Source organism: Heptranchias perlo, chromosome 14 (genome assembly GCF_035084215.1).
Source record: "Heptranchias perlo isolate sHepPer1 chromosome 14, sHepPer1.hap1, whole genome shotgun sequence".
NCBI classification, from domain to species: Eukaryota; Metazoa; Chordata; class Chondrichthyes; order Hexanchiformes; family Hexanchidae; genus Heptranchias; species Heptranchias perlo.
This window is the reverse complement of record NC_090338.1, coordinates 54772153-54800080: the sequence shown is the minus strand read 5'-3', so window position 1 is coordinate 54800080 and position 27928 is coordinate 54772153. Positions and strand designations below refer to the sequence as shown.

General features: G+C 40.2%; 1 protein-coding gene across 3 annotated transcripts in view; it reads right to left on the bottom strand.

Moving 5' to 3' along the window:
• Positions 1-27928, bottom strand: part of ctnna1 (catenin (cadherin-associated protein), alpha 1) — a 146710-nt gene that overhangs the window by 89141 nt on the left and 29641 nt on the right. For all 3 annotated transcript variants that reach the window (XM_067996449.1, XM_067996448.1, XM_067996447.1), the window contains exons 4-6: positions 18166-18332; positions 16286-16405; positions 15202-15471 (exon numbers count right to left, since the gene is read on the bottom strand). In XM_067996449.1, coding sequence (XP_067852550.1) covers positions 15202-15471; positions 16286-16405; positions 18166-18332 — 557 coding nt within the window. The remainder of the gene's footprint in view (positions 1-15201; positions 15472-16285; positions 16406-18165; positions 18333-27928) is intronic.

The window sequence follows — 27928 nt, the reverse complement described above, 5'->3', positions numbered from 1 at the left end:
ATTGAATTGGAATCAGTGGTTAAGTTTGTACATCTTAATGTACAAAGTGTCAATATTAATTTGGCATGATTTTGTTGGATTCAGAATTTAATAAATGAAAGCTCAACAAAGGAAGGTGCAGCATTTACTGAAAAAACAAAGTGCCTCTATTAACCAGTGACAGAATGAAGTTAGTTAAAAAAACAGTAGACCTTTTTCACTGAAACCACTTCATACTTTTGATGTACAATAGATGCATTCATACAGGATAAAGCACATTTTATTGATAGAAGAAATTAACCCCAATTCTGGATCCAATAGAAACAACTCTTGTATTCTGTGTATTTGAAAAGAACAGGCATACATCTGTAGGGCAGTCAACATAAGGCTTCTATAATCTCAGTATTAGTAAAACAATTCTGCACCATCTCAGAGCTTCCATTAAGCCAAAAGTATCCCAGTTTTGTCCTTGTGGATAAGTTTAAATCCACATTCTCAATAATTTGCCTATATTTTAAGTCACTAATACAAACAGATCTTGGTGTCCTGATTTAGGAATTATCTACCAATGAGGCTTTCTAAAGCTGCAGGTCTGCAAAATTCAACAGGACAAAAAAGAAAATATGAATTACAAGAGCAAATAGCACTGAGTTGCCTGGGATTTGAGGGTTGGACTGCCAGAGGTGCATATTAGACAATCCTGAAATTTAGCATAGTGCTGGACCCTCCAACTACTGCATACTTTCTGCTGGAAAGTAAGCAAAAAGGGTATAGCCACATCAGAGTATCTCAAATTTCAGAATTATCTTAACCCTTTGTTATTGTTTTTTTAAAATTCATTCATGGGATGTGGGCATCACTGGCAAGTCCAGCATTTATTGCCCATTCCTAATTGCCCAAGATGGTGGTGATGAGCCACCTTCTTGAACCACTGCAGTCAGTGTGGTGAAGGTTGTGAAGTGCTGTTAGGTAGGGAGTTCCAGGATTATGTTGTTTTATTAAATAACATATGCTCAATGTGTTACAAGTCAAATGATCATAAAAGAACCATAATTATGAAAGAAAGTGGGCCTCCAGGTCCCAATGCTGTCTAACAAATAGATACAACTGTGTAGTCTCATTAGATACTTAAAAGCATGTCTGGAGTATCTAGGAAAAGCTTGCACTATAAATGTAAATAATGTTCATGTATGAAATGCTAGCTGTAATCCATCCATCAGCTGTTTTATAACTGTCAATTAAACAGCAAATGAATAATTAACAGTTAAAGATTCCAGCAGGTACACTCAATTCTTTTCATTACAAGAGTTGGTGTAAAAAAGATTTCACATTACCAAGGCATGATTCTATTATAATAGCACTGTTATTCTCATGAGGGGGAAAGGAAGGACACCCAAAGCTAGAGCTCCCTGGATGACTAAAGATAGACATTAAAATGAAACAGAAAAAAAGGCTTTTGAAAAATGTCAGATTCTAATACAGTAGAGAACCAGGCTGAATACAGAAAGTAGAGAGAACTGAAAATGTAAATGAGTGGGAAAGATAGCATATGAGAATAGGTTAGCAGGTAGCATAAAACGGAACCCAAAAATCTTTTATAATATAGAAATAGTAAAAAAGGGAGTCAAAGGAATAGTGGGGCTGATTTGGGATCAAAAATCTTGTGGGAGGCAGAGGGTATGGCTATGGTATTAAATGAATACTTTGCATTAGTCTTCACTAAAGGAGGATGCTGCCAATGTCACAGTAAAGGAGGTAGTAGAGAAATTGGACAGGATAAATAGATAAAAGGGAGGCACTTAAGAAGGTTGGCAGTGCTCAAAGTAGAAAAGTCTGGTTTGGATGGGATGCATCCTAGGTTGCTGAGGGAAGCAAGGCTGGAAATTGTGAAGGCTCTGGCCACAATCTTCCAATCTTCCTTAGATGTCTCACCACCACCTTCTCAAGGGAAATTAGGGATGGGCAATAAATACTGGCCTTGCCGGCAACAACCACATGAACGAATAAAAAGATATGGGAGTGGTGCCAGAGGACTGGAGGGTTCAAATGTTACACTCCTGTTCAAATAAGGAGGGGGATAAATCTGGCAATTACAGGCCAGTCAGCCTGACTGGGGTGGTGGGGAAACTTTGGGAGACAATAATCTGGGGCAAAATTAATTAGCATTTGGAAAAATATGGGTTCATAAATGAAAGTCAGCAGGAACTAAACATGTTTGACTAACTTGATTGAGTTCTTCAATGAAGTAACAGGGGAGGTTGATTAGGGTAATGCAGTTGATGTGCATATGGACTTTCAAAAGGCATTTGATAAAGTATCACATAATCAACTTGTTAGCAAAATTGATGCCCATGGGATTAAAGGGGCAGTGGCTGTGTGGATATGAAATTGGCTAAGGGACAGAAAGCAGAGAGTAGTGGTGAATGGTTGTTTATCAGACTGGAGGAAAGTATACAGTAGTGTCCCCCCAGGTTCAGTATTGGGCCACTGCTCTTCGATATATATTAATGACCGAGGCTTGGGTTTACAGGGCATAATTCCAAAGTTTGCAGAGGACACAAAACTCGGAAATGTAGTAAACTATGAAGAGGATAGTCACAGACTTCAGTAACGGACAGGCTGGTGAAATGGGCAGACACATGGTAGATAAAATTTAATGCAGATGAGTCTGAAGTGATTCATTTTGGTAGGAAGAATGAAAAGCATTACAAACTAAAATGGTACAATTTTGAAGGGGGTGCAGGAACAGACACACCTGGGGGTACATGTAGACAAGTCTTTGAAAGTGGCAGGACAAGTTGAGAAGGCTGCTAAAAAGGTATATGGGATCCTTGGCTTTATAAAGAGAGGCACAGAGTACAAAAGTAAGGAAGTTATGTTAAACCTTTATGAAACACAGGTTAGTCACCAGCTAGAATATCGTGGCCAATTCCACACACCATACTTTATGAAGGATATCAAGGCCTTGAAGAGGGTGCAGAGATTTACTACAATGGTACTAGGAATGCAGGACTTGTTATGTAGAAAGATTAGAGAAGCTGGGATTGTTCTCCTTAGATCAGAGAAGGATCAAAGGAAAATTTGATTGGAGGTTTTCAAAATAACAAAGTATTTTGATAGAGTAAATAAGGAGAAACTGTTTCCAGTGGCAGAAGGGTGGGTAGCCTCAGGATACAGATTTACAGTAATTGGCAAAAGAACCAAAGGCGACACGAGGAAAAAATGATTTACACAGCGAGTTGTGATCTAGAGTGCTCTGCCTGAAAGGGTGGTGGAAACAGATTCAATAGTAACTTCAAAATGGGATTGAATACTTGAAGGCGAAAAAGTTGCAGAGCTTTCTTTTAAAAATTCGTTCATGGGATGTGGGCGCGCTGGCGAGGCTGGCATTTATTGCCCATCCCTAATTGCCCTCGAGAAGGTGGTGGTGAGCCACCTTCTTGAACCGCTGCAGTCCGTGTGGTGAAGGTTCTCCCACAGTGCTGTTAGGAAGGGAGTTCCAGGATTTTGACCCAGCGACGATGAAGGAACGGCGATATATTTCCAAGTCAGGACGGTGTGTGACGTGGAAGGGAATGTGCAGGTGGTGTTGTTCCCATGCACCTGCTGCTCTTGTCCTTCTAGGTGGTAGAGGTCGCGGGTTTAGGAGGTGCTGTCGAAGAAGCCTTGGCGAGTTGCTGCAGGGCATCCTGTGGATGGTACACACTGCAGCCACAGTGCGCCGGTGGTGAAGGGAGTGAATGTTTAAGATTGTGGATGGGGTGCCAATCAAGCGGGCTACTTTATCTTTGATTGTGTCGAGCTTCTTGAGTGTTGTTGGAGCTGCACTCATCCAGGCAAGTGGAGAGTATTCCACACTCCTGACTTGTGCCTTGTAGATGGTGGAAAGGCTTTGGGGAAGTCAGGTGGTGAGTCACTCGCTGCAGAATACCCAGCCTCTGACCTGCACTTGTGGCCACAGTATTTAGATGGCTGATCCAGTTAAGTTTCTGGTCAATGATGACCCCCAGGATGTTGATGGTGGGGGGGGGTTCAGTAATGGTAATGCCGTTGGATGTCAAGGGAAGGTGGTTAGACACTCTTGTTGGAGATAGTCATTGCCTGGCACTTGTCTGGCACGAATGTTACTTGCCACTTATCAGCCCAACCCTGGATGTTGTCCAGATCTTGCTGTATGCGGGCTCGGACTGCTTCATTATTTGAGGGGTTGCGAATGGAACTGAACACTGTGCAATCATCAGCGAACATCCCCATTTCTGACCTTATGATAGAGGGAAGGTCATTCATGAAGTAGCTGAAGATGGTTGGGCCTAGGACATTGCCTTGAGGAACTCCTGCAGCAATGTCCTGGGGCTGAGATGATTGGCCTCCAACAACCACTACCATCTTCCTTTGTGCTAGGTATGACTCCAGCTACTGGAGAGTTTTCCCCAATTCCCATTGACTTCAATTTTACTAGGGCTCCTTGGTGCCACACTTGGTCAAATGCTGCATTGATGTCAAGGACAGTCACTCTCACCTCAACTCTGGAATTCAGCTCTTTTGTCCATGTTTGGACCACGGCTATAATGAGGTCTGGAGCCGAGTGGTCCTGGCGGAACCCAAACTGAGCATCGGTGAGCAGGTTATTGGTGAATAAGTGCCGCTTGATAGCACTGTCAACGACACCTTCAATCACTTTGCTGATGATTGAGAGTAGACTGATGGGGCGGTAATTAGCCAGATTGGATTTGTCCTGCTTTTTGTGGACAGGACATACCTGGGCAATTTTCCACATTGTCGGGTAGATGCCAGTGTTGTAGCTGTACTGGAACAGCTTGGCTAGAGGCGCAGCTAGTTCTGGAGCACAAGTCTTCAGCACGACAGCCGGGATGTTGTCAGGGTCCATAGCCTTTGTTGTATCCAGTGCACTCAGCCGTTTCTTGATATCACGTGGAGTGAATCGAATTGGCTGACGACTGGCTTCGGTGATGGTGGGGATATCAGGAGGAGGCAGAGATGGATCGTCCACTCGGCACTTCTGGCTGAAAGAGGTGGCACAGGCACGATGGGCCGAATGGCAGCCTCCTTGCTGTATTCGAGTTGTACGATTCTAGTTTTCAAGTTACTATAATAGTCTTTATCAGCAAGCACAAAACAAATTCTCAATTGCTGCCACTAAAAATACAAAAATTGTTCTATTAAATGCAGTAATGCAGCCTTTAGTTTTGTGCAGAGGCAGAACAGATATTTTATAGGACTAATCCACCAAGTAAAAAATAAATGGAAATTCACAGACTAATCTAGCTCCAAACTCTTCATGATTCCTCTTATGATTAAATCAGCTTCCACCTTTTAAACTCTTACTAGTCTAAGTGTCTCACCAAACTATGTATTTCCAAAATTAGAAACTATTATAAACAAGATTTACTATATTCAGGGGGGGCAGAAACCCCCAGACTGTACTGGCCTGTACGTTCACACTGTACCCCAATCACCAACAACTATCATGCTCCCCACGCTCCAACTTCTTTGACACCTCTGACTACCTACAAAAGTCTCCTTAAATTATCCTTGAACATACTTTCAGCCTTACACATCATGAACTCCTCTTTCAGCTTCCTCTATCCTACTCCCTTGTGAAGCTGAAGTACCTTGGAATATGTTGCTCTTACATGGTTCCACTTTTACTTGTCCAAGAATGGCCAGAGTATCTTTAGCAATGGCTTCTTCTCACCCCTACAGAGTCACCTCTGGTGTAACCCAAGGTTCCATCCTCAGTACACTCCTTTTCATTATTTACCTGCTTCCCCTCAATGATCACATAATTCGAAGAAATGGGATCAGTTTCCACATGGGCACCGATAACATTGTGCTCCACCTCTCTACCACTTTCCTCCTCTGCGCAGTCAATACTATCAGTTTAACACCAAGTTGTGGATGTGATAAAACATCTTCAAATGTAATAGGAAAACTGAAAGCATCATATTCACCCTCCAGAAAAAAACCCTGTACCTTCACTGCTAGTTCCATCTTCAACTGCTCGTTCAGGCTGTACTAGATTGTGTGCAACCCGTGTCTTTCTTGACAGAACTGAAATGTCAAATCCCACCTCCGGAACACTGCCATCTTTGCAGCCCTGATCCACATGATCGCCTCCAAAATTGTTTCGTTAAACTCCTTCAAACTCCACCCGCCAAACAATCCAAAACTCCTCCACCCACATCCTGTTCCACACTAAGTCCTCTCTGTCCATCATCCCAACGTTTGCCCACCAACTGGAGCTCCATATCACCCTAAAGCCATTTCAAAATCTCATCAAAAAAAAATCCTTCCATTGATTCGCCCTACTCCATCTCTGATCACCTCCAATATAAATCAGTGGCAAAGCTCTCAGCTGCCTTAACTGTAATCTCAAACTCTTTCCCCAACCCCTTCATGTTGTCACCTCTCCCTGACTTTAAATGCCTCAAAATTTACCTATTTAACCATGCTTTGCCACCTCCCATTTATACTTATTTTATTCTGCTCTATGAAGCAATTGGGATTTTTTTTTTAACATGTTAAAGGCACTATACACATACAAGTTTTTGTAGATGTGTTCACGCCTCTCTCCCCCTACTTAAATACCAGGCCAGATACTTAATGCATCTTTTGTTATATTGATCACCAACATGTCAATTATATTTTGCATGCTGGAAAGAGTTCACCCTCCTAGCTCAGTAAAACAAGCTCCATCAAGTTCTTCTTGGCACACCTAGGAGTGTTCTCTAACCCACTGTGTTCCTGTCTTCTCTATTTGCCATCGAAAACGATCCCCTTTAAATAGTCAATGATCAGATTTTTGCAACAATGGGCAAATTTCCAAAGCTGCAAGGATACGTAAATGCATTACTGGGAATACATTATACTATCAGTGGTAAAAGGATACCGATAGGATTATCCAAGGTCTCGTATGTCTTGGCTGTGCTTCAATGCATTGTTCATGCTATAGTTTAGCAGTCTTTTACATTTATCTTTTTTTCCAAAAGATGAAGGTAGACATGACAGGACTGATGCATGACATGAAAAGTTTGCAAAGCAAGATCATCTAGGTGTATTATTTAATGATGGACTCCACACTGCCAGTTTGTTCTAAAAAAAACAAGCATTAAAATACATTTGAATTGCATTACTTTACTTTCAACACAATGGAAACATGCAGAGTTCAGGAATTCTGTTCCTGCAGTTGCTTACATTGTACCTCTCACTCTCCTTCCAAGAGTCCCACCAACCACCTCCACTGCTAACTGAACTCCTTAGTTCTTGTTGTGCTGCACACTATTCCCAGAGTAAGGGTTCTAACAGAAGATTTAATCCCAGGCTATCAATATAGTTCTTGGATTGGCTGAGGAGATGCAAACTGATTTGCTTGTAACTTTTCTCACTCTGAGGAACCATTTCAATTCATTTCCTCTTGATAACCTCACTGAGATTAAGAAGTCAGCATACAGAAATTGTGGATAATTTGCCACCTACCAGATAGCAAAACACAACTGTACTGCAATGCAAAAAAGATAGAAACCGGAGGAGGGAGGAGCTATCTCCCTTCTCTCCTCAGATAGAAATAAAATTTACTTAATAGGAATTTAAACTGCAAGTCAGGACAGATGAATAAGTTAGGCTGTTAAATTTAACAGCACAAAAGTTATATTATGAATTTCTAGATTATAGTATACAGACTGCACACAATATTCTTATGTTTCACATCAGTACTTCAACAATGCACTAAATAGGCTATGAGTGTGACATTTTTAAGGAGCCAAGTTTTTCCAACTTTCTTTCAATGTATTTTATAAGTACATTATTAAATAATTTTCTACATTTTTAGGTTAGCAAAATTCAGCGACTGCAGCTATTGTCTCAGAACCTGTACTTCAGGCTATACAACAATTTGAAGTTTATAGTTTTTTTTAAAAAAAACACTTGAATCACCAAGACAAAATATTAAACCAACACTTGTACTCAGAAGCCAAGTTACGTAACACTTTTTAAACAGCACCAAGCAGGCATTCCTGTCATCTGCACTCAGTTTTTCCAGTTTATCTTTGGTAATGATAGAGGTTAGTCATTATCCTCCAAACAGCACATACAAGTTAACTCAGGCCTAAGTTAGGTCTGTGGAAATCATATCAATACCTTTTTAAGGGTGCCTAGTATATCAGCTATTTCATGTGGTACCTTAAGTGGTATCTTGCTTCTACATTATGCAAGACCTCATTAAACAGTGAAGCATCAGTTAACTTTGACCTAGGATCAGTCCAGGCTAAAGAAATCTAAAATCCTTAAGACAAAAGAAATTGATCTCCTGCAAGGTCTAAGGGGATGATTGGTATTTGGAGGATGCATATCATTTGACAAAATGAAGAACCTAAATGATATGTTCTCTATCAGCATCCATCATTCTTTATACAGTACAACAAAAAGTACTAGAACAACTAGAGTGGCCTCCTTCTGTGGTGTGAGATTCTATGGATGGGTGACCTAGAAGGGGGCCATTAACCCCAGATGCCAGGACAGATTTGCCAAAAGGCATCACCATCACTAGCTGTCAAATAATAATGCTTAGTAAAAGCATGGTAATTACTCCTTTTAGCAGCTTTACAAATGAAATTGATAACTTAATTTAGCAATGCTCAGAACATCAGCAGAATTTGCAAATGACAATTAGAGTTTGTTCAGAGGTAATGGCAGTACAGAATGCATTTCACCAACCATTTTGCTATGCATTGCACTGTTCAGATCTAGCAAGACAAACTGCCTTGTTCCTCCTAAGGAATTTAGTATGCTATGTATAATAATGCTCCATAAGCACCCACAGTAACAATGTGCAAAGGCAGATTTTTTTAAAAGTGAATAATTTTTTACTAATTAAAAATTAACCCTGCAAGCTGTAACCAACAACTTGCATTTATATAGAGCCCTTAACATAGTAAAATCAAGACCACTAACAGCACAATTTTCCATAAGAGAAATACTGGACCCAGCTTTCGACTAAAGGGAGAAACCAAAGACAAAAAAGGGAATCTACATTAAGATACAAATACTATGAGCTTTTGAAAGAGAATTCAACTTGAGGCTGTTGTAGCAATAGGGAATTGTTGTGTAACAGCAACAGAATCTTTGCTAACATCAGAAGATGGAGACGGATACAATATACAAGAGTACAGGTCATTCAAATAGGGATGAGCAAACAGTACAGAGCATGGCTCTATACTGAAATTGACACCTGGGAAATAGAAACAGTGGCTCCTGTGAAAAGATAGAGAGATTGCAAACTATGAGATGGATGTTTAACAGAGCAAAAGCAATGCCTAGGGTGTACTGCCGACTGTCTAGTCAGAACAAATGAAGAAAACTCAGGTAAGGAGGACAGGTAAAACCAGGGAAGTTACATAACTGGGGGAAATTCAGCCAAATCCAATAATTTGCAAATGCCCAAGTGGCTCAGCATCTAAGTTGTAACTATACTGCATGACTGCTTCACGATTTAGCAAGTAAGGGGAGCCATGAGAGACAAATCTGAAGCAGACTTGATAATGACCTCATTAGATGGCTGCGACATAAGGCTAAAAGCAGAGAGTTGTAGAATCAGAGTGGTTACAACACGGTAGGGGGCCATTCGACCCGTTGAGCTCGTGCCGGCTCTATGCAACAGCAATCCAGCTAGCCCCACTCCCCCGCAGCCTTGTAAATTTTTTCCCTTCAAGTACTTATCCAATTCCCTTTTGAAAGCCACAATTGAATCTGCCTTCATCACCCCCTCACGCATTCCAGATCTTAACCACTCGTGTAAAAAAGGTTTTCCTCATGTCACCTTTGGCAAAAGAACCAATCACCTTAAATATCGCTCTCGTGAATACATTCTAGCAAATCCCCCCTCAACCTTCTCTACTCAGAGCAATCCCAGGCAAAATCTAAAATTAGACAAGAAAGCCATTGAAGGAAAGTAGCTACTGGTTAAAGGGAGTAACATTGCAGCTGAAGGAAGGTGGACGCAACTTGAATGGAGTGCCAGCGAAAGTATGTTGGGACCACTTGTTTCTAACCTACATCTAACAGCTGGTTCAGAAGCTCAATGCAAAGTGAACAAATTTAGATACCCCAAAACTAATTTTGAGGGAAGGGGGAAGCAGAAGAGGAAAGGGAGAAATTCAAAAAAGTGGAGTCAGAGGAAATAGTTAGGAACTAAAAAAAGTTACATTTGTAAATAGGCATGACAGGGGCAAAAGAAATTTAATACAACTAAGTATAGCGTAACACACACAGGTTGCCCATTCTGCCAATGTACTTGATGAATAGTAAAGAAATAGCTAAAAGGTGAGGTTGAAAGATCTGGCATTGTTAGCAGACTCACCACTTGAACTACCTAGTGCTCTGGTCAGATCAAATCTTGATCTAAATCCGGTTTTGGTCACCGAGACATAATCGGAACCTTGCAGAGATCTGTGGCTGGCCAACAGCATCAAAAGGCTGGTTTATGAGACAAGACTACAGAAGTTACGGCTTGTCAAAAATAAAAGTATAAATGTGCAATCTGAGTTGCTAAGAGGTTAAAATTTATTAAGAACTAGTTGGCTTATTTTCCAAATATCTTGTGTGATGAGATACCAAAAGGGAGTAACCCACCCAATTTTTCCCCCTGGGCGACTAGGGGCTGAACGAGCATTACAGCAAAATCTTACAAAATAATTGACCATGACGTTACAGTCTGTGGCTCAGCAATAAAGAGCTTCACTTGTAAAGATACTAGACCCCAGAATCAGTAAGGAAACTAAATCCCATGTAAAGTTTCCTGCCACTGAAGATAATGCCATGGAATTCTCTTTGTTTAGCCAGTACAGGTATGATAGATGTGTGGGATGAGGGGGTTTGTCCAAAAAATAAGAGGGAAGCAACCAGTCTTCAGTCACAATCACACCACATCAGGTCATGGACTGAAAAAAATTCCACACCTCTCTTTTGATGCTTAGATTGATTGAAGGGCAATGTCAGCTGAATATCTATTGGTCTCTTAAGGGCTGACATCAATGCTGATCAGTATAGTTGGTGGACAAAACTTCTACTTTATTTGGGTGGTACTCATCAGATGAATGGCCTGATATTTTGGTCAGCGACCTGCAAATTCTAATTCATCATCAACTTTATTTTTTTTTAAATGAGACAACTGAAAGACATTCCCGAAGTCCAGTCAAAAAATCCTAGGCAAATGTGAAATGCAACACAACCAGTTAAATGAACTAGTGTATTTAGTACAATACTTAAAGCCTTTGGCATAGTTGAAGTCGACACTGCAGTGATACTTGGTATGGTCTCTTTATATTGATAGAGGTTTCAGTAATCAATTGGTACATGAAGCAATGCCCTTCTTATTTTTTGACTTACGAGGCATCACAGTTCAGGATTCCTTGGTCATTTTCTTCCCCCAACAGAAAGCACCGGGACACGAGATGTATTATGGAGTGTTCTTTTAGCTAAAAGTTGTCCGAAAGGGATTAAGCTTGCCAAGACAGCCCCATATTGGTTTGGGTATCAGTAATCAGATGAATGGTAATTGCAACTCAAGATTGGGACCCCGAGAGGAATGGACAATTCGTTAGCCACTTCTGGTTATTTAGAAAGACACTTTGTAACTTGGTACTGGATCTCTTTCTTTGATCTGTGTCTATTCTGATTTTTTAAAAGCCTCTCACAGCCCCCACAAAAGGTTGGTCAATCCTCAAAGGCTACAAAAAAGGGAGGAAAAACCTCTGCTCTGATTGTCACTGCTACCTGTCCTGACTGTCTGTCTGTCCTTTGACATTAAGGTAGGACAACCTGCAGCAGGCTAAAGTATGCATGTTCTTTATTTTTGTAATCGTATACAAATGAAAGTTATGCTGATTATTCCAAGTGTGCGGTATATTTTGCCTACTGCAGAATAAAGCAGCATACAAATCAAACATCATCTCCCCTAGTGCTCACTCGGTCCATCTTTGGAGAGACTGAGGAAGTACATGTGCATAAGACACAGATCTGACCTAGCAGTTTCATTGTTACGCTTCCAAGTCCCTCTACCACTCCAGTAGATATAGCAAATAGGTATCAACTTCCATAAGAAACAAGTGACTAGACTGCTTGAGAATGGCTGAAAGTACTGAACCTGAACAAATATTTGCTGTAGACCTCAATTTCTAACCGGAGGTAAGGATTATTGATCAGACTGCCAGTTAACATTTGCAAACTTAGAAAGGAATATTGAAAACAACCAGGAATTTTGTAAATTAGGAAAAGTAATTTTTCCTAACTATTACAACAGTCTCTGCAGGTACATTGATGGATGTCCTAATGGACATAATGTCAAACCTCAAGAGTGCATACCTAGCACATGGTTTTTCAGACCTAGATTAACATCTATTTTGTGTGGAGATGAAGAGTGCATGTACTTGCCTCATACTACAAAATGATGACTCAGTGCAAGCAGAAACAAAGCTAAAAGAATTACATTTAACTGTGTTCCATACCCTTCTACCAATTGACAAAAAGTGCAAAAGAAAAGCAATTTTAAATACAATTCTCAGTAAACAAACTTCAAGCAATTATTTAAATCTCCTGCTCAATGTTGCACAGTTGATACTATTGAATAGAGCTAATTAGCATAATTATTGTATAAAGCTAAATTCTTTAGCACTTTGATTCAAAAGAAGTTTTGATTATATTAACAGCCCTTCTCCAATTGTGTTCCCATAGCAATTCCTCCTGGTATCACCAAGTTACATTGAAATTAGGCACTTAATATTGAGAACTTGGAAAACAAATGTGTCAAAACAGTGAGCAAGAATTCAGTCTTACATGCTTACCAACTCTTAAAAAGGTGCAAAAGACTAATTGCCATGTGATCCATAATGTTTTAAAAAGTGTCTCCCTTGTTTGAGATTCTTGCTCACAGCCAACTTAAAAAGACATTGTGCAGAATCCCCAAGACATTTCTAAGCTTCTCTCCAGTAACAATTATGTGCTGCCTGCAGCCTTCTAATCTCAATGAGATTGTAAAAGGAAAATCAATGCTACACAAAATGTCTCGTTTCCCAGGTTGCCCCTGACCAGCAGGTTGAAAAGCATAAACTACAAGATGAGAACCAAATCTTAACCAGGATCATGAGTGTTCAGGAAAATACATTTACACTGAGGAAAATCATAGCATTTACAAGGATGAAAAAGCAGTGGGGAGTGGCATGCGCCGAGAAGTACATGCCCAGGTTAATATCCCAATGCACACATTTAAAAGTTAGAGATGCTTTTAGCCAAGTACTGCACCCCAATGGAAGTACTGATACCCACTCAGTTGATTTAAACAAGTGGCTGGTCTGAAAGAAAAGATGGCATAGTCTTCCTGTTTGTTGCTATCATTGTGTTTGTGTGCCAAAAAAAGTGCTTGGAACATTAGTTTGGACTTGGATCCTAACCTACACATTGTGCTCATACCCCAAATTGCACTGCAGCTCAGGCTGCATGTTGACAACTACAAGGAATATGTTTGATGCATTGTAGCTCCTGAGATTTGATGTCTTACACCTGCTGAAATCTTTAGTTAGCACTGAGTTTTGTGTTTTTAATAAGTTGGAAAACTCAGTTTGATCTATTCCTTTTTAAAAAAGGACTTGAATTAAGTATATATCTACAGTTTTCTCACCGCCCACAAGAACTCTGTTTCTGCTTTTGTGAAAATACTCAAGCTAACAAGTGCCGTCAGCAAACTTTAAAGTTCAAACTGTTCAAAAATTGTAATCACCTGCAAAAATTATTTTCTTCTTTGTTGCATTTGTTTAAATAAGTATCGATGGCATTGGAGAAACTGGATAGTGTGAAGCTACGAGTCAGTGTAAACAAGCCAAGTTAACATACACAGACGCTGAAGCACCTGGTTAAATTATAGCCTATGCCAGAATGCAGGCTCAACAATTAAACAAAGGCCCTGGCATTGGGGTAGGAGAAAGTAAATCAGGAATCCACTATTCAGTGGTCCCACTGAATATATGGACATTGGGCAAGGACTGGATCAAGCTTTTTAGTTCTACAAGATTGTTGAACTGGGCTGAATACCGTATTTAATTGCACTTCATAAAACACTAGTTAACATCACATAGTAAAATGAAAAGCAAATAACAGCATGAAGAGTATATTCACTAACAAAAATGGCAAAATTCAAACTTGCATAAACTTCCAAATGGGAAGTATACATCCTACATAAATTTAAATGCAAGATTCAAACTTGCATAAACTTCCAAATGGGAAGTATACATCCTACATAAATTTAAATGCACTATCTTCAAACTTCTTAGAAATGACAGACACGGTAGCACTAGTTAGCTCATCAACAGGTTAACACTCAATAAACCCTCAGAACATGGAGACAATTTCTTCTGTGTGCAAGAGATAATCTCACACAAACACAATCACAGCCACATTTGCATGCTTGGCAGGTACTAGATAACCACAGCTAACTTGCATCTTCTACAACAGGGATGTCAAATGTTTTAGGACGGGGGTGGGGGGGGGGGGTGGTCACGTACACATCAAAACCCAAGAGTGGGCCAGAGCCACACGAGTACACAGATCTGAGGCCATATACACAAAAAGTCAGACCGCCCCGTACACATGAAAGCACCTGTTTTCCCACCCCATACACAAAATACAAGATCCCCTATATAGAAAATTCATATCTTGCCATCCTTCTCTAAACTTTGAAAACAAGGTACCTTGAGCCTCAGCTCTGGAAATTTCCCATGTCTGGATAACTGGTAAAGGCTGCTCCCTGATTAGTCTAAGTCCATCAAGCATGGAGCAGCCTTTCACAGTGCTGGTAAGTTTTAAAGGCTGAAGCTGAGCCAAAGCTAAAAATCAGCTTTACACACATGAAAAGAACCAGTTGGGGCTTCACAGGCCATATGGAAGGAATGTGAAAGATTTGGCCTACAAACTGTGTTGGACAACATAATTCTCAATCGTTACACTCTACCAGTTTCAAAACCTCTAATTACAGTTTTCCCCAGTTTTGGTTTCTGACTTGCATTATGCTCATTGACAAGCAACAAGAATAAAGCAGTGACCAAGTTCATATGACAATGAATACAACCTCACAGCACTAGTTATATTAAAATGACTTCCTTAACTCCAAAAATTAGTATCTACTTAAAAATATCAAATTTTATTGAAAGTACTCACATCAAAGCGATTCAGAGCATCCGCCAGCTCACCAGCACTACTTTGCTGACCAAGGTTGACATCCTCTGATGTAGTTGCCTGGGCTGCATTTGAAATGCCTGTAACTGCCTGCGTCAACTGCTTATAGATCAAATCCCGGTTGGCTTTGTAAGCAGCCACATCTGGGTGCTGGAGACAAGCCTGTGAAGCAGTGTAGAGCATCGGGATATTCTTCTGCAGAACTCCTCGTGCTGCAGCCATTTGGTCTCTATGATGAATATCCTTCAATTCCTTAAAAAGTCATAAGATTTTTTTAAACTTACACCAAGATTCTAAAATGAATATCTATAGATCTCAGTAGCGATAAACTATACTCTTGCATTTTTATTCTAGATACCTCCCTTCAATTTTTCACAGGAGCCATTCAACTTCTTGATCTAAAGGATATTGCAAGGAGTGGGATTGTCTGACCTGCAGACTACCCAACTAGCATCAATATTGTTTCAGTTGACATTTAGCCATGTCTAGTTTTGACCTCTCCCACCCAGTATGCTACAATATAAATACATCAAAATTCTTCAGTTCGGCAGAATAAAGCCCCTTTCCCACCTTTCTCCTATTTAATGAGAAATCTTTAACTGAGCACCTAAAATAACTAATGCCTGCTTTTCAAAAGAGCCAAGAACTGTTAAAAATAAAAATTTTGTTCAAGTGAATAAGGCATGAATGGACTGATTATGCTAAACATCTTGAAAAAACTTAGGTGGGTTAACTGTTTGCATTGATATAGCATCTTAAAGAAAAACACACCAAAGTGCATGTTTTAAATTGCCAGTCAAGCCAAGAGACTGAAGATACTTTTCCTAAAACACAAATATTAAATTATAGCAGTCACTAATTGTAATATCTTAGTACAGCTACTAGTGTACACTGCAGCTTGTCTCAACTTAGTATTACCAAAACACTCAAAAGTGCTAATGGTTTGGCATTGCCCCCTCTTTCCGAGCTGTATATTTGAAAAACATCTTCCCCAATTCCATATTTGTGGTTATACAAAGTAAGTTTTTCCTAAAAAAAAGTTTTGATCACAGCATATTGTTCATACCTGCTGTCTTTTGGCTGCCATAAGGTTCAGTTTATCCACCTCAGGTTTCAGTGCCTTAAACTGTATTCCAAGCTCTTGCTCGGTGTTGGCATTTCTCACTTTTACAAGGGTTTCTTCAACCTAGAACCCAATCAGACTGATTACATGTACATCCAAAGAACAAAACATACAAGGCAATGCAATATATAAAAAAAGTCTCGACTAGAAATTTAGGTCAACATGAAATTGACACTAAAGGGGGTTCATCGTGCTCACGAGTCTGTTCCTGAGTCGCCTCCTGTCTATTTTGGCCTTTCCAGCATAGTTTGTTCCCTCTAGGTCCCAGTCTCTCTCCACTCTGCTCGCCCTATGCACAGCAGTGAACTGAACAGTCAATGTGCGTTAAAATCACATTTCCAGCACTAAGGAGAGTCACTGTTACTAATTGGCAACCATACAACTTGTGTTTTTTGCTGGATAGTTGGGTGAAGGGGGTATTCTTGTACTGATGTGCAAGTAATTTGGAAGTGCAAAGGGGATAGCAGAAATATTAATTGGCAAAAGGCCCTTGTTCACTGGGAGTCAATGATTATGCTGAAATATGCTGCAAATTTCCTCCTTCCAGTCTCAGACTGCTCATTCTCACCCCAACTCCTCTTCGCCCACTCCAACACCAAAATGGTCACCAAGATTCATTCACTCGTTATCCCTCCCTTCCCCAAGCTTATTACGGGGTGAGGCAAGTTGAACAATGGTAGGAATAAGTTCTTGCGACTATAGCCAAATCACCTTTACATCTATGTGGTAGCATCCCAAGTTGCAGACGGTCATGTTTACAGAATGGGTATAGTCAGGTTATTTAGTGGTTGTCGGAAGTTGACCCAAAATACTGGACAACTGACACTGAAAATTGGCAATGTGTCGCTTCTCCCCCACCCCATACCTTCCTATGGGCTAATGTGTAACTCTCTGAATCTAAATTAAACTAAACAAGCAATAAAATCTGGTTTAAAGATAACCTAATGTGCCTTCTGAAAGTGGAAGGTGGCCATATGTACAATATTAGATTGTGAAAAAAGATTCTGTAACTTCCATATATTGTACAAATACAAATCCCTTTTCTGTCAATCATTTCCCAATACAAATCAGCTAACAAATAACTATACATTACAATAAATTCACTTGTGAAACTTAATACTGAAGGTCAACTTTTACCTCAAATGGAGTTAGTCAACCCATGAATGGTACAATTCATTACCACTGCAGTTTTACTTCAAACAGTAATTGTTCCATGGCTAAATTGGCTCATTTCATTGCAAAAAAAGATTTGTCAAAAACAAAACAATGCAAAATATAGGATAATAGATGGCTGTCAGTGAACTACCAGGCAACAATTCAACTGAATAGTTCAGAATTACTATTTGCTCAAGCTTTGTTCTATTTATGTACTTCAGCAGAATCTGGGGATTAAAATTATTGCATTAAAGTCTGGGCTGGATTTGAATCTAGGTCCCAGAGGTAAAAGACTAGTATCTAACCCACAGCACCACCCAGTCCCTGAAGAGTGTTATACAAAATTACATAAATCTTTATGGGCAGAGACAGCTGAAAGGACAAAACTCCTGTTCGACGACTCTGTTGCAAAAAAAGGGACTGTTTCCAATCATCTGAGTCAAAATCAGTGGACGGTTCAATTTTTAAAATCAAGTTTGCCACATCCCTGAAATTTCCAGAACTGTATCATACGATTCCCAAGAGTCACATCAGAACAGTAAACATCTTACTGCTCTATGCAGGTAATTATTGTATGCATAAACATTTCTTTTTGTAAAAGCAACTACATATTTTAACACTGAATCAGACAGTTCAAGCTAAATGGGAAAACTCAGTATAGAACATACCACTTTCAGTTGTACAAGTAGTTTGTAAACATCTGCCATGTCAGCCAGGATAAGAAGACGAGTAACTGCAGACAGCAATGCTCGTGCAGCTCGAACCATATTGCCACGTTTCATAGCAGAACAAGGATCACTCGCGAACTCCGATGAAGCATTCCTCATCATTTCCCCTGTATTAAAAAATATTGCAAGTTTACAAACTGGAATATTTTAATTTAATAGGTTAAAATTACACTTTTACATTTTGCAAATAGAAAAACAAATAACCAGAGTAAATTGAAATATACAGCATAGCTGGGATCACCGAGATTATCTGGTCATTCGTTCACTGTTGGTGGAGCCTTGCTGTGTGCAAATTAGCTGCTGCATTCACTCGAGTGACTGCACTCCAAATGTAATCCATTAGTTGTAAAGCACTTTGGAATGTCCAAAAGACACAATAAGGTGCTCTATAGATGCAAATTCCTACATAAATATGCATATTTACCATGTATTTTAATACATTAAACTTGGTTTATTTGCATGAGAATTTTGAGATGCAAGATGTGCAGACCACAAACGTTGACGGAGTGGTAGCCCTTTCAGTTCGGGTATCTTTGTGGGTTCTGAAGGGGGGCCTTTAGTGCGAATTGCTGATTGCACCCAGCACTCTGGGGAAGCCAATAATCCTGTAGAAACTTAATGCCCTCTGCCTTTGCTCCACCGCAAACATTCCAAATCTGAGGAACTCCCTAGCCCTACGGAATCAGTTACCTGCTGAACACAGGCCCTCACTACCCCTTGGCTAGGTCCCCCATGGATGACAGGAAGGATCCAGACCTGTAAAAGTCAAGGGCTGTGGTCACCTTTAATTCTATAATTAAGGCTCTGCTGTATGTGGACCAGGCATTTAAATCATCGCGGAGCAAGTCGCAGTATCGGCCGATGGCCTCCCTTGTAAAGCGCAGTCGCTCAGACATCTCCTGGAACATCAATCGAATCTTATACACATTCCTGGCTGGGTACTCGTGCGTGAGGTGCTATCTTCGCTACTGTGTTCCTGCTACCATTCTAATAGCAAGCAGGGGTAGAGGCAGCCAAAGCCATTTTTATTTCTAAAATCAACTATAAAATGGCTATCTGCATAACAGGATCAGAACGGCTTCAATGCTTCATGGAGCAGCTGATTTGCATCTGCCTAAAGTGACTACAGGTGCCTGTGCACCTGAAAACCATAAAGTGAAGCCCACTGGGTGCTAATTACATCTCTACAACATAAAGCACATGACAACACACCTGCTGGAAACTTAAACCAGAAACATGCACTAAATTGGCAAATAAACATGGACTTGTATTCAATAGTTTCTGGACATGCTGGGTAAGCACAAGTGCTATATAAGTATACCAATTTAAAGGCCAGAATCATTCATAAAGTAAACTATACAATTTCACTCAAAAGTGCCACCACATTCAAGACTACAAAAGGCTAAAGACCACAATCATTATTTTACACTATTTATCTAAAGAAAGACTTGCAGTTAAATCAGTTTTCACCACCTCAGGATGCCCCCAAGAGCTTTACAGCAAATGAAGCGTTTTTCAAGTGTTGTAATGTAGGGAAACATGGCAGCCAATTTGTGCACAGCAAGGTTCCACAAACAGCAATAAGATAATGACCAGATAATCTGATTTTAGTGATATTGGTTGAGAGCTAAATATTGACCAGAATATAGCAAGAACTCCCCTGCCCTTCTTCAAAAAGTGCCACGGGGTTTTCTACATCCACCTGAGGGCAGACAGGTTTAATGGCTCATCCAAAATTTGGCAGTGGCAGCACCAGGAAAAAGCCATGGGCAGGGACAGAGCTAACCAGGAATATTGCAAAAGGGCAGCCAGGTAGTGGGCTGAGGCAGCTTGAGTCAGGTCAGAGACTCAATGTTCCAAAGTCTCAGTGCCACCCAAGGATTGGAGACACACACAATCAGCAGCTGGGAAGCCCAGACCTGGAGTGAGTGATGTTAAAAGAATAAGCTAGATCTAAGTTTAAGAAATTTGTATAACTAGCAAGTTTAAGTGTGGCAGACAGATATGACAGGAATTATTACACTTACAGGAAATGCAAGATGATAATTTAGTTAAATTGTATTTAATTATGTAGGGTATTATAGGAGTGCGAGCAATATTTTTGGGTTCAAATTACATGGTTATGTCCATACTATAAATCAGTGGCCTTGTGTTTGTTATGTACAGAATTGCATTTTAAAAAAAAATCCAGAACAAGAGTCATAGGAAGATGTGCCAGGGAGCCAGTGCATAGGACAGTATGCAGGTACTGAAAGGGTGGGGGTGTGATGTAGTTTGGTAGTGGTGGGAGACTGGTCAGTGGGGGTGGACGCAGGGCACAGGATGATCGAAGGGGTATGGGAGATTGGCAAGGTAAGTTCTAGGATCTCAGTGTAGTATGTTGGGAGTGTGTCAGTGGTGAAAAAGGAGGCAGTGAGGTGCCAGTTAGGGAGTAGGGGGTGTTGCATGTGGGAAAACTGGTAAGGAATACTGGTAAGTGGATCCTGGGAATGGGGGTCTTGGAATGTTACTGAGAAAAGCACTACTTCTACAATCAGTTTAAAACATTTATTTTTGAAGAACGTAAAGCTAGTTGGGTCAGTCAGGAACTGACGGTAGGAGTGAGCATGGGATGGTACAGGACTGGCACAGAGGAGGATGAGGAGAGAATTGAAGAGATGGTGAAGCAGGATAAATGCTCCTTTCTTTTCTCCCCCCTCCCCAAAGAAGTTTTACACAAGGGAATATCTAGCAACAAGCTGAGAAGTCTCTTAAAATCTAAGAGTACAATTATACTACAATGTTCTTTTGGCTATTGCCCATAATTCAGGAAATCAAAAAAGCTACATTCTAAGCCATGACCAGTTTTAAAGTTGTTGAAACACTTACACCACTAACAAATGCACAATAAGTGTTCAATGCTGGTTCAGGGTCACAGCCAGGAACATAGCTCTTAGGATTTTCTCAATGTGGGGGGGGGGGGGGGGGGGGGGGGAAAGAGTCTGGGCTAGGGTTATGATGAGTTGGGAGCTGGGGTGCAAGGGGAAGAATGACACATTTTGGGACTGCGGGAGAGCATGGGAAGAGGCAACAGAAGACTGTTGACTGGCAGGTGCCATTCTATAAAACAGCTGGAGCTGGCAGGACTCAATGGAAATCAAATATAATTAAGTATAATACACAAAGACACCCCTCTAAATAACTCAGTGGTCTGTAGTAATCATCTGGCTACCAGGAACCAGTCCCTAATGCCAGGCCTCCCTCCTGCTCTGAGTCTTAGTGCCGAGCTGCTGTACTGGCACTCCCCACACCAAAGCTCCCTCCCACAGACAGCTTACTGCAGACCTGCCTGCTCCAGCATGTATAAAGGGTTTCAACTCCTCTCAATGCACCTCCAGCCTTTTTGCCAGTAGGTCATGCCCTTCCCACTTGTGCTCCTTCCTAGTCTTCACACTCCACCCTGCTAATCCTTAGGTCCAGGGTCTTGCCAAATGTCTCACCTCCATACAATGCAACAGCTCCTAGATACTGCTAGCATCAAGGGAATACAAAGCTCTGAAACATGTGCTTGTAGAGAATAGAGTTCTCTTCACATGTTGGAGCAAAACAGGCATTCTCCCTTCATAAAATGCAATTTCTACCTCAACTCTATACAACCCATGACATACACCAAACAAAACTGTACTAACTTGGAATATGAGCACATTTTTCAAATGAAGATTGCTGAGTAATCAAAGTGGTCAGAAAGTCCATAAAAGTGCAGAGTCGAATTACATAGAGGCGACAGCACAGAAACAGGCCATGTGGCCCAACTGGTCTAGACCAGCGTTTGTGCTCCACACGAGCCTCCTCCTATCCTCGTGCTTATCTAGCTTCCCCTTAAATGCATCTACACTATCCGCCTCAACTATTCCTTGTGGTAAAGTCAGCAGTGCAAAATAGTTCACCTTTTCTATTTGCCAAATTGTAATTGTGTCAAGGATGTGTTATTGGGTCCCTTCTCCTCTCCCCACTGCCTGCCCCGGAAAAAGTGGGAGGATTTTTCTCTCTTTCTCCCCCAACTACTGTTCAAAATTATGATTTTTTTTTCATTTTCCATTATAATCATCTTTGAAAAAGGAGCTATGAATACTCCTGGAACCTAGATAAATTAGACCATACAACTTTGAAAGAAATCATGCTCCAAGATTTCATCTTCATATACATGAAGTAATTTAAACTAGAAAATAGAATCAAACCCCTGCTTCAGTCATAATTTAATCTGATTTCACAGAACCAGGTAGACAGACTTTTTTATATATTGATTCGCAAAAGAAACCCAGTTCTAAGCACAAATACTTGCTGCAGCTTAAGTATCAATTCATTTAAGTGCTCCTAAGTTATGGGGGGGGGGGGGGGGAGGGAGAAAGAAAGAGAGGGGAGGTTAAAAATAGCATACAAGAATACAAATGTTTGAAATGAAAGGCTGCAACACAGACTAGAAGCAAGACAAATAACTAGGGTGCTATTTTATAGAATTCAAATTCCATTTTCATTACATGCCATTCCAAGGCTAAGCTATATTTTGAAGGTTGCTTTCCATTCATTTTTCTGTGAAAACTGCAAACTGGTGACCTTGCCAATAATACGACAAGCTACCATGATAATTAAAATACACCTTTGCATAGAGTGCATACAATTAAAAATCATTAGGCTTCCTTGACTTGTTTTTTTAAAATGAGAAAGTTGGTTATTCAGTGAAGCAGATCCCGAAGAATAGACATGACACAATGAAAGCAAAGAAACTTCTCGTTATGGTGGCAAAATATTTTCTTCAGCTGAGACTTAAAAGCCAATTAGAAACAAAAACAACAGAGTGAAAGGCTACTCTTGTCAGTCTAATTCCATAGCAAGGAAATGACTCAGCTGTAAATTCCACAAGGCCTTACTTTTCTTTTTATGGAAAACATAAGACATCCCCACCCACTTCCCACTACAGTATCAGTTAATAGTACACAGTAGCACTTATTGCAACATAATCTGCAATAAGGCTCACTCAATTTAGCAGCAAGATAGTCCCTTACCCATTTCTGCCTCTGGTTTTGGACAACTATTTTAATGTATTTATTAATCATGCAGCAATCTTTTTTACTGCATCAGAGATGCCTTCCTTCTGGATAAGACATTAAATCTAGGCCTAGTTTACTGACTGAGGTGAATGTAAACAACTCTTTGGCACTGTTTGAAGGAGAGAATTCTCCCTGTATCCTAGCCAGTATTCTTCCCTTAACAATACAATCAAAAACCAGTTGGCTAAGTGAGGTTCTATCGAGTGATCTACGTAATGTGGCAAAGATGCAGAGAAAAAAGTTACTGAAAAGATTTCAGGCTTTTATTTGTTTCGATACAATTAATCCATCACACAAGTCAAGCATTATACCACTAATTTCTTGTGTTTCTCTGCTTCTGGTAAGATCGTGCTTGTAAATAAATATTAGTTTAAGCCTGAATGCAAGTCTACTAATGTTTACCATCTTTCAGATTGGACAGGAAAACTTAGGCTGGATGTGGGTAGTATACACCAGCTAGGGAGCAGGTACAGGGCATATTGGGGAGGAAAAAAAGTGTACCCTTAGTATGAGTGAGTCTCATACTAAGGGTACACTTAGTATCCTTTGTACACTCCCCTATACCCTCAAGGTATAGGGGAGTGTACAAACGATATGGAGGAGTGTACACAAGTATGGAATATGTACACAGGTATAGGGGACCATACACAGTATAGAGGACATAACGTTCATGGATTATAAGGTAGTGAACTCTGGTATGGGGGAGTATTCATGGAAATAGGGAGAATGTATCAGGTATAGTACTGGTGTACATGGTTCAAGAGAACAGTATACATGGGTAAGGGAGGAGAGTATACAGGGAGTGTACACAAGAATCTGGAGTGTGTGTACACAGGCACGAGGAGTATACAGGGGTATAGACATGGTAAGGTATTGTATAAATGCAGTCTTTATTTCAAAGAACTACCCCAGCTAATATTAAATATACAATTGATTTGAGCATCCCTGAGCAGGGGAAGAGAAAAAAAAATCAGTGACTCCTGGTAACTACACAGCAACTCTTGCTGGAAAGTGCCAAATGAGCAGGATTGGACTCAGCTGTGATAGCAGGGTGCTTAAACACCCTGCTGATACTCATGTATGAAGAATGGCCAGTTGGGAATGTACCAGAGGGCACTGGCCAGGCTTGCTCTACATCAGGTAGTGCCTTTACCAATCAGGCCATCAAGGGGAGCTGGGTGGTAATTTTTTGTTCCATATATTTATGTTCTGCAAGTTATTCTTTTTACCAAATGTCCTGTGGTATTGCTTAAGCTTTAGTCTGCGGATTTGCTGTTTTAAGGATATGAGTGTTATATCATGTTATAATGGCAAATTACTTAATAAAGGCTAGCATAGCAATAGTATTTCTGATTATTAAGATTGGGGTGATGTGTGTTTAATCTTAAATAAATAAGGGGCTTTTTGCCTTCGCTGGTCTTTCATAAATATCACTAGATTCTAAATTAAGAAATGAATGCCTATAAATTGAAATTAGATACATACTTGAAAAGAAAAAAAATTGCAGGGCTATGGGGAATAAGCAGAGGAGTGGGACTAAATGGATAGCACTTTCAAAGAGCCAGTACAGGCACGATAGGCTGAATGGCCTCCTTCCATGCTGTAAGATTCTATGATAGTAGACATCCCACATGGTCTCTAGCATGCTAAAATGGGAATTTCTAGTCCTGTGGCATGTTACCCCACTCAGGACATGAACATGTTTGTTTACATGAGACTGTTTCTTTATGGAAACTGCTTTTTTTGTTAAATATAAATGGAGAAATCCTTAACCATGAACCTGTTTAAAATGGTACCAAAATGTACAATCTGCTACATCAAATTCTGTGAAGCACTGCCCCACCCCCACCCCAAAATTAGTTTGCCACATTTTTCAAGTCAAAATTTCAGTCCATATTTGTCTCATTCTATAACCCTCACTCAGAAAAAAGTACTCCAAGTCTGGCTAGCACCATGTGAAATGTTTAGACCTTAATAGTTACAAAAAAGCTTGTAAACTACAAATCTTGCTCCTATGAGCCAGGGCTCTATAACGGCACGGTTTCTAGGCCCATATTATACAACCCAAGAACCAGGTGCATATGGAGTTTCTACAGTCCTTTAAAAAGGGAGTTTGACAAGTTCCTGAGAGATGAGATTTCTAGCCATAAGAGACAAGTCGCTAGTTAATGGAAATAAGTTATGAGCAATTATGGGTTCCTGGAGCTTGCTGGATTGCAGAAGGGAATCTGAAGAATTTCCCCAGCAGTATTCCTGAATTGGCCACAGTTTTTTTTTGCCTTTCCCAAGAGTGTTGCTAGGGTGCATGTCACAGATAGGCACTGGATGGAGTAGGCTTGGATTTCCCCTCCCCCCATATCCTTTATATTTGTTTAAAATGAGCAGATTTCAATAGAGACCATGGCATTAAGAACTGTATCTTGCTTTGCCCAATGAAAGCCCAGGTTTTAGTCTGCATTTCTGTGCATAAACAGTCGCAGACAGTGTATAATTTGATTTGACACAGGTCTACGTTACGGTAGAAATAATAGTGAAGCAGCTGCAATATGTGCATTTTTTTTTTGTTTTTAAGAAAACGGGATTGGTTAATGTGTTTCCAATAGCAAATTCAGCTACCACAAAACATCTTTTGGACATTACACAACAGCTGGTAGACTCCAAGTGGAGTAAAGATATTCCGCGCAACAAAACCAATACACATCAACGTCAAACATGAAACTGAAGACAAGATTCACATCCACTCATTAGAGCTGCATTACAAATTGACCCACACAAGAGCATCCTATTTCATCTGTTCTACAATGTATCAAAAATGTTCAAATATTTTTTTTAATAATTCCTAAAGCCTTCAAAATCTTAACCAGAAATCCCTATCCACAAGATATGGTCACATTCCAAGATCTTTTAGGGCAAGAGAATCGGTGTAAAAGAACCACATGCAAAGAAATATGCTCAAATAATTCTGCAAAATTAGAACTATTACACTAATTTTGCAACTTCAGATGGTATACACAATTGTTTATCATTTCCAGAGATACATTTTTGCAAAGTTTACAAGTTTTGTGTTTACCAGAATTATAGAACACACTGTAAATGTATACATTTTTGTGCTCAAGATGAAGGCCATTAATGCTGGGGAATGAGTTTTTCCATTTCAGGCACCCAATGTCAGAATCAAGCATTCCCAGATCACAAAACAGCAGACAGATGCAGTGAGGTTCCCTCTCCTCCACCTAACATGTCTCAGCCCCAAAGAGCATCCCCTACTGCACCAGTGTAAGGAGACGCACAACACCCAGTTATAGTCCAACAGCTTTATTTCCCATATCAATTATCCCATGGCCTCAATGAGACTACCAAATCCAAATTGGCATTGGTTCTGTCCTGCAGGTCCTTGCCCACTATGAACTGGATTAAGACTGTCTTAATTCACGCAAGTGTTCCTTCCATCAGCCTAGGATGAATTTAAACGCATGTTCCAAAGATGAAAGACCAGTGTCTAACCAACTAAACCATCCTACTCAGAAAATATTATTCCTTGAAAAGATGCATTCATTCCCCCTGCACTAATTAGATTAAGGTTGAGCTAAGAAATAAAAAAGGGGCAGTCACACTACTCGGGAGTGTACTATAAACCCCCGAATAGCAAAAGGGAGATAGAAGAACAAATATCTAGGCAAATTTCTGAATGCAAAAATAAGAGGGCAATAATAGTAGGGGACTTCAACTACCCTATCAACTGGGATTCACAGTTTGAGGGGCACATAAGGCGCAAAATTCTTGATCGGTGTCCAGGAAAACTTTAGCCAGTACATGACAAGCCCAACAGGGAATGTAACTCTAGATTTAGTCCTGGGAAATTAAGATGGGCAAGTGGGTGAAGTGACAGTGGGTAACCATATTGGGGATAGTGACCACAATTCAGTTAGTTTTAGCAATATTATGGAAAAGGACAGAGTTAAATCAGGAGTAAACGTTTTAAATTGGGGGAAGGTAAATTTTACAGAACTAAGAGGTGATTTGGCAGAAGTGGACTGCACACAACTACTTGAGGCAAAATCAGTGGCAAGCCAGTGAGAGGCACTAAAAAGTGAAATTCAACAGGTACAATGCAGACATGTCCCCTCAAAGAAGGGTGGCACTGCCAAATTTAGAGCCCCCTGGTTGTCTAGAAGTATACGGGGCAAGATAAAGCAGAGAAAGAAAGCTAATGACTGTCACAGAAAACTAAATACTGCAGAAGGTCTAGAGTATAGAAAGTACAGGGATGACGTAAAAAAGGAAATAAGGAGAGCAAAGAGAGGGCATGAAAACATATTAGCTAATAAGATCAAAGAAAACACAGATGTTTTATCAGTACATTAAGAACAAGAGGATAGCTAAACGGAAAAGGTGGGACATATTAGGGATGATAAGGGTAACTTGTGTGTAGAAGCAGAGGATGTGGGTAGGGTTTTAAATGAATTTGTCTCCGTATTCATAAAGGAAAGGGATGATCTTGACGTAGTAGTTAAAGAGAAGAGGTGTGAAATATTGGATAAGGTAAACATAAAAATAAGTACTAGAGGGACTGGAATCCTTGAAAGTTGGTAAGTCACCAGGGCCGGATGGATTGT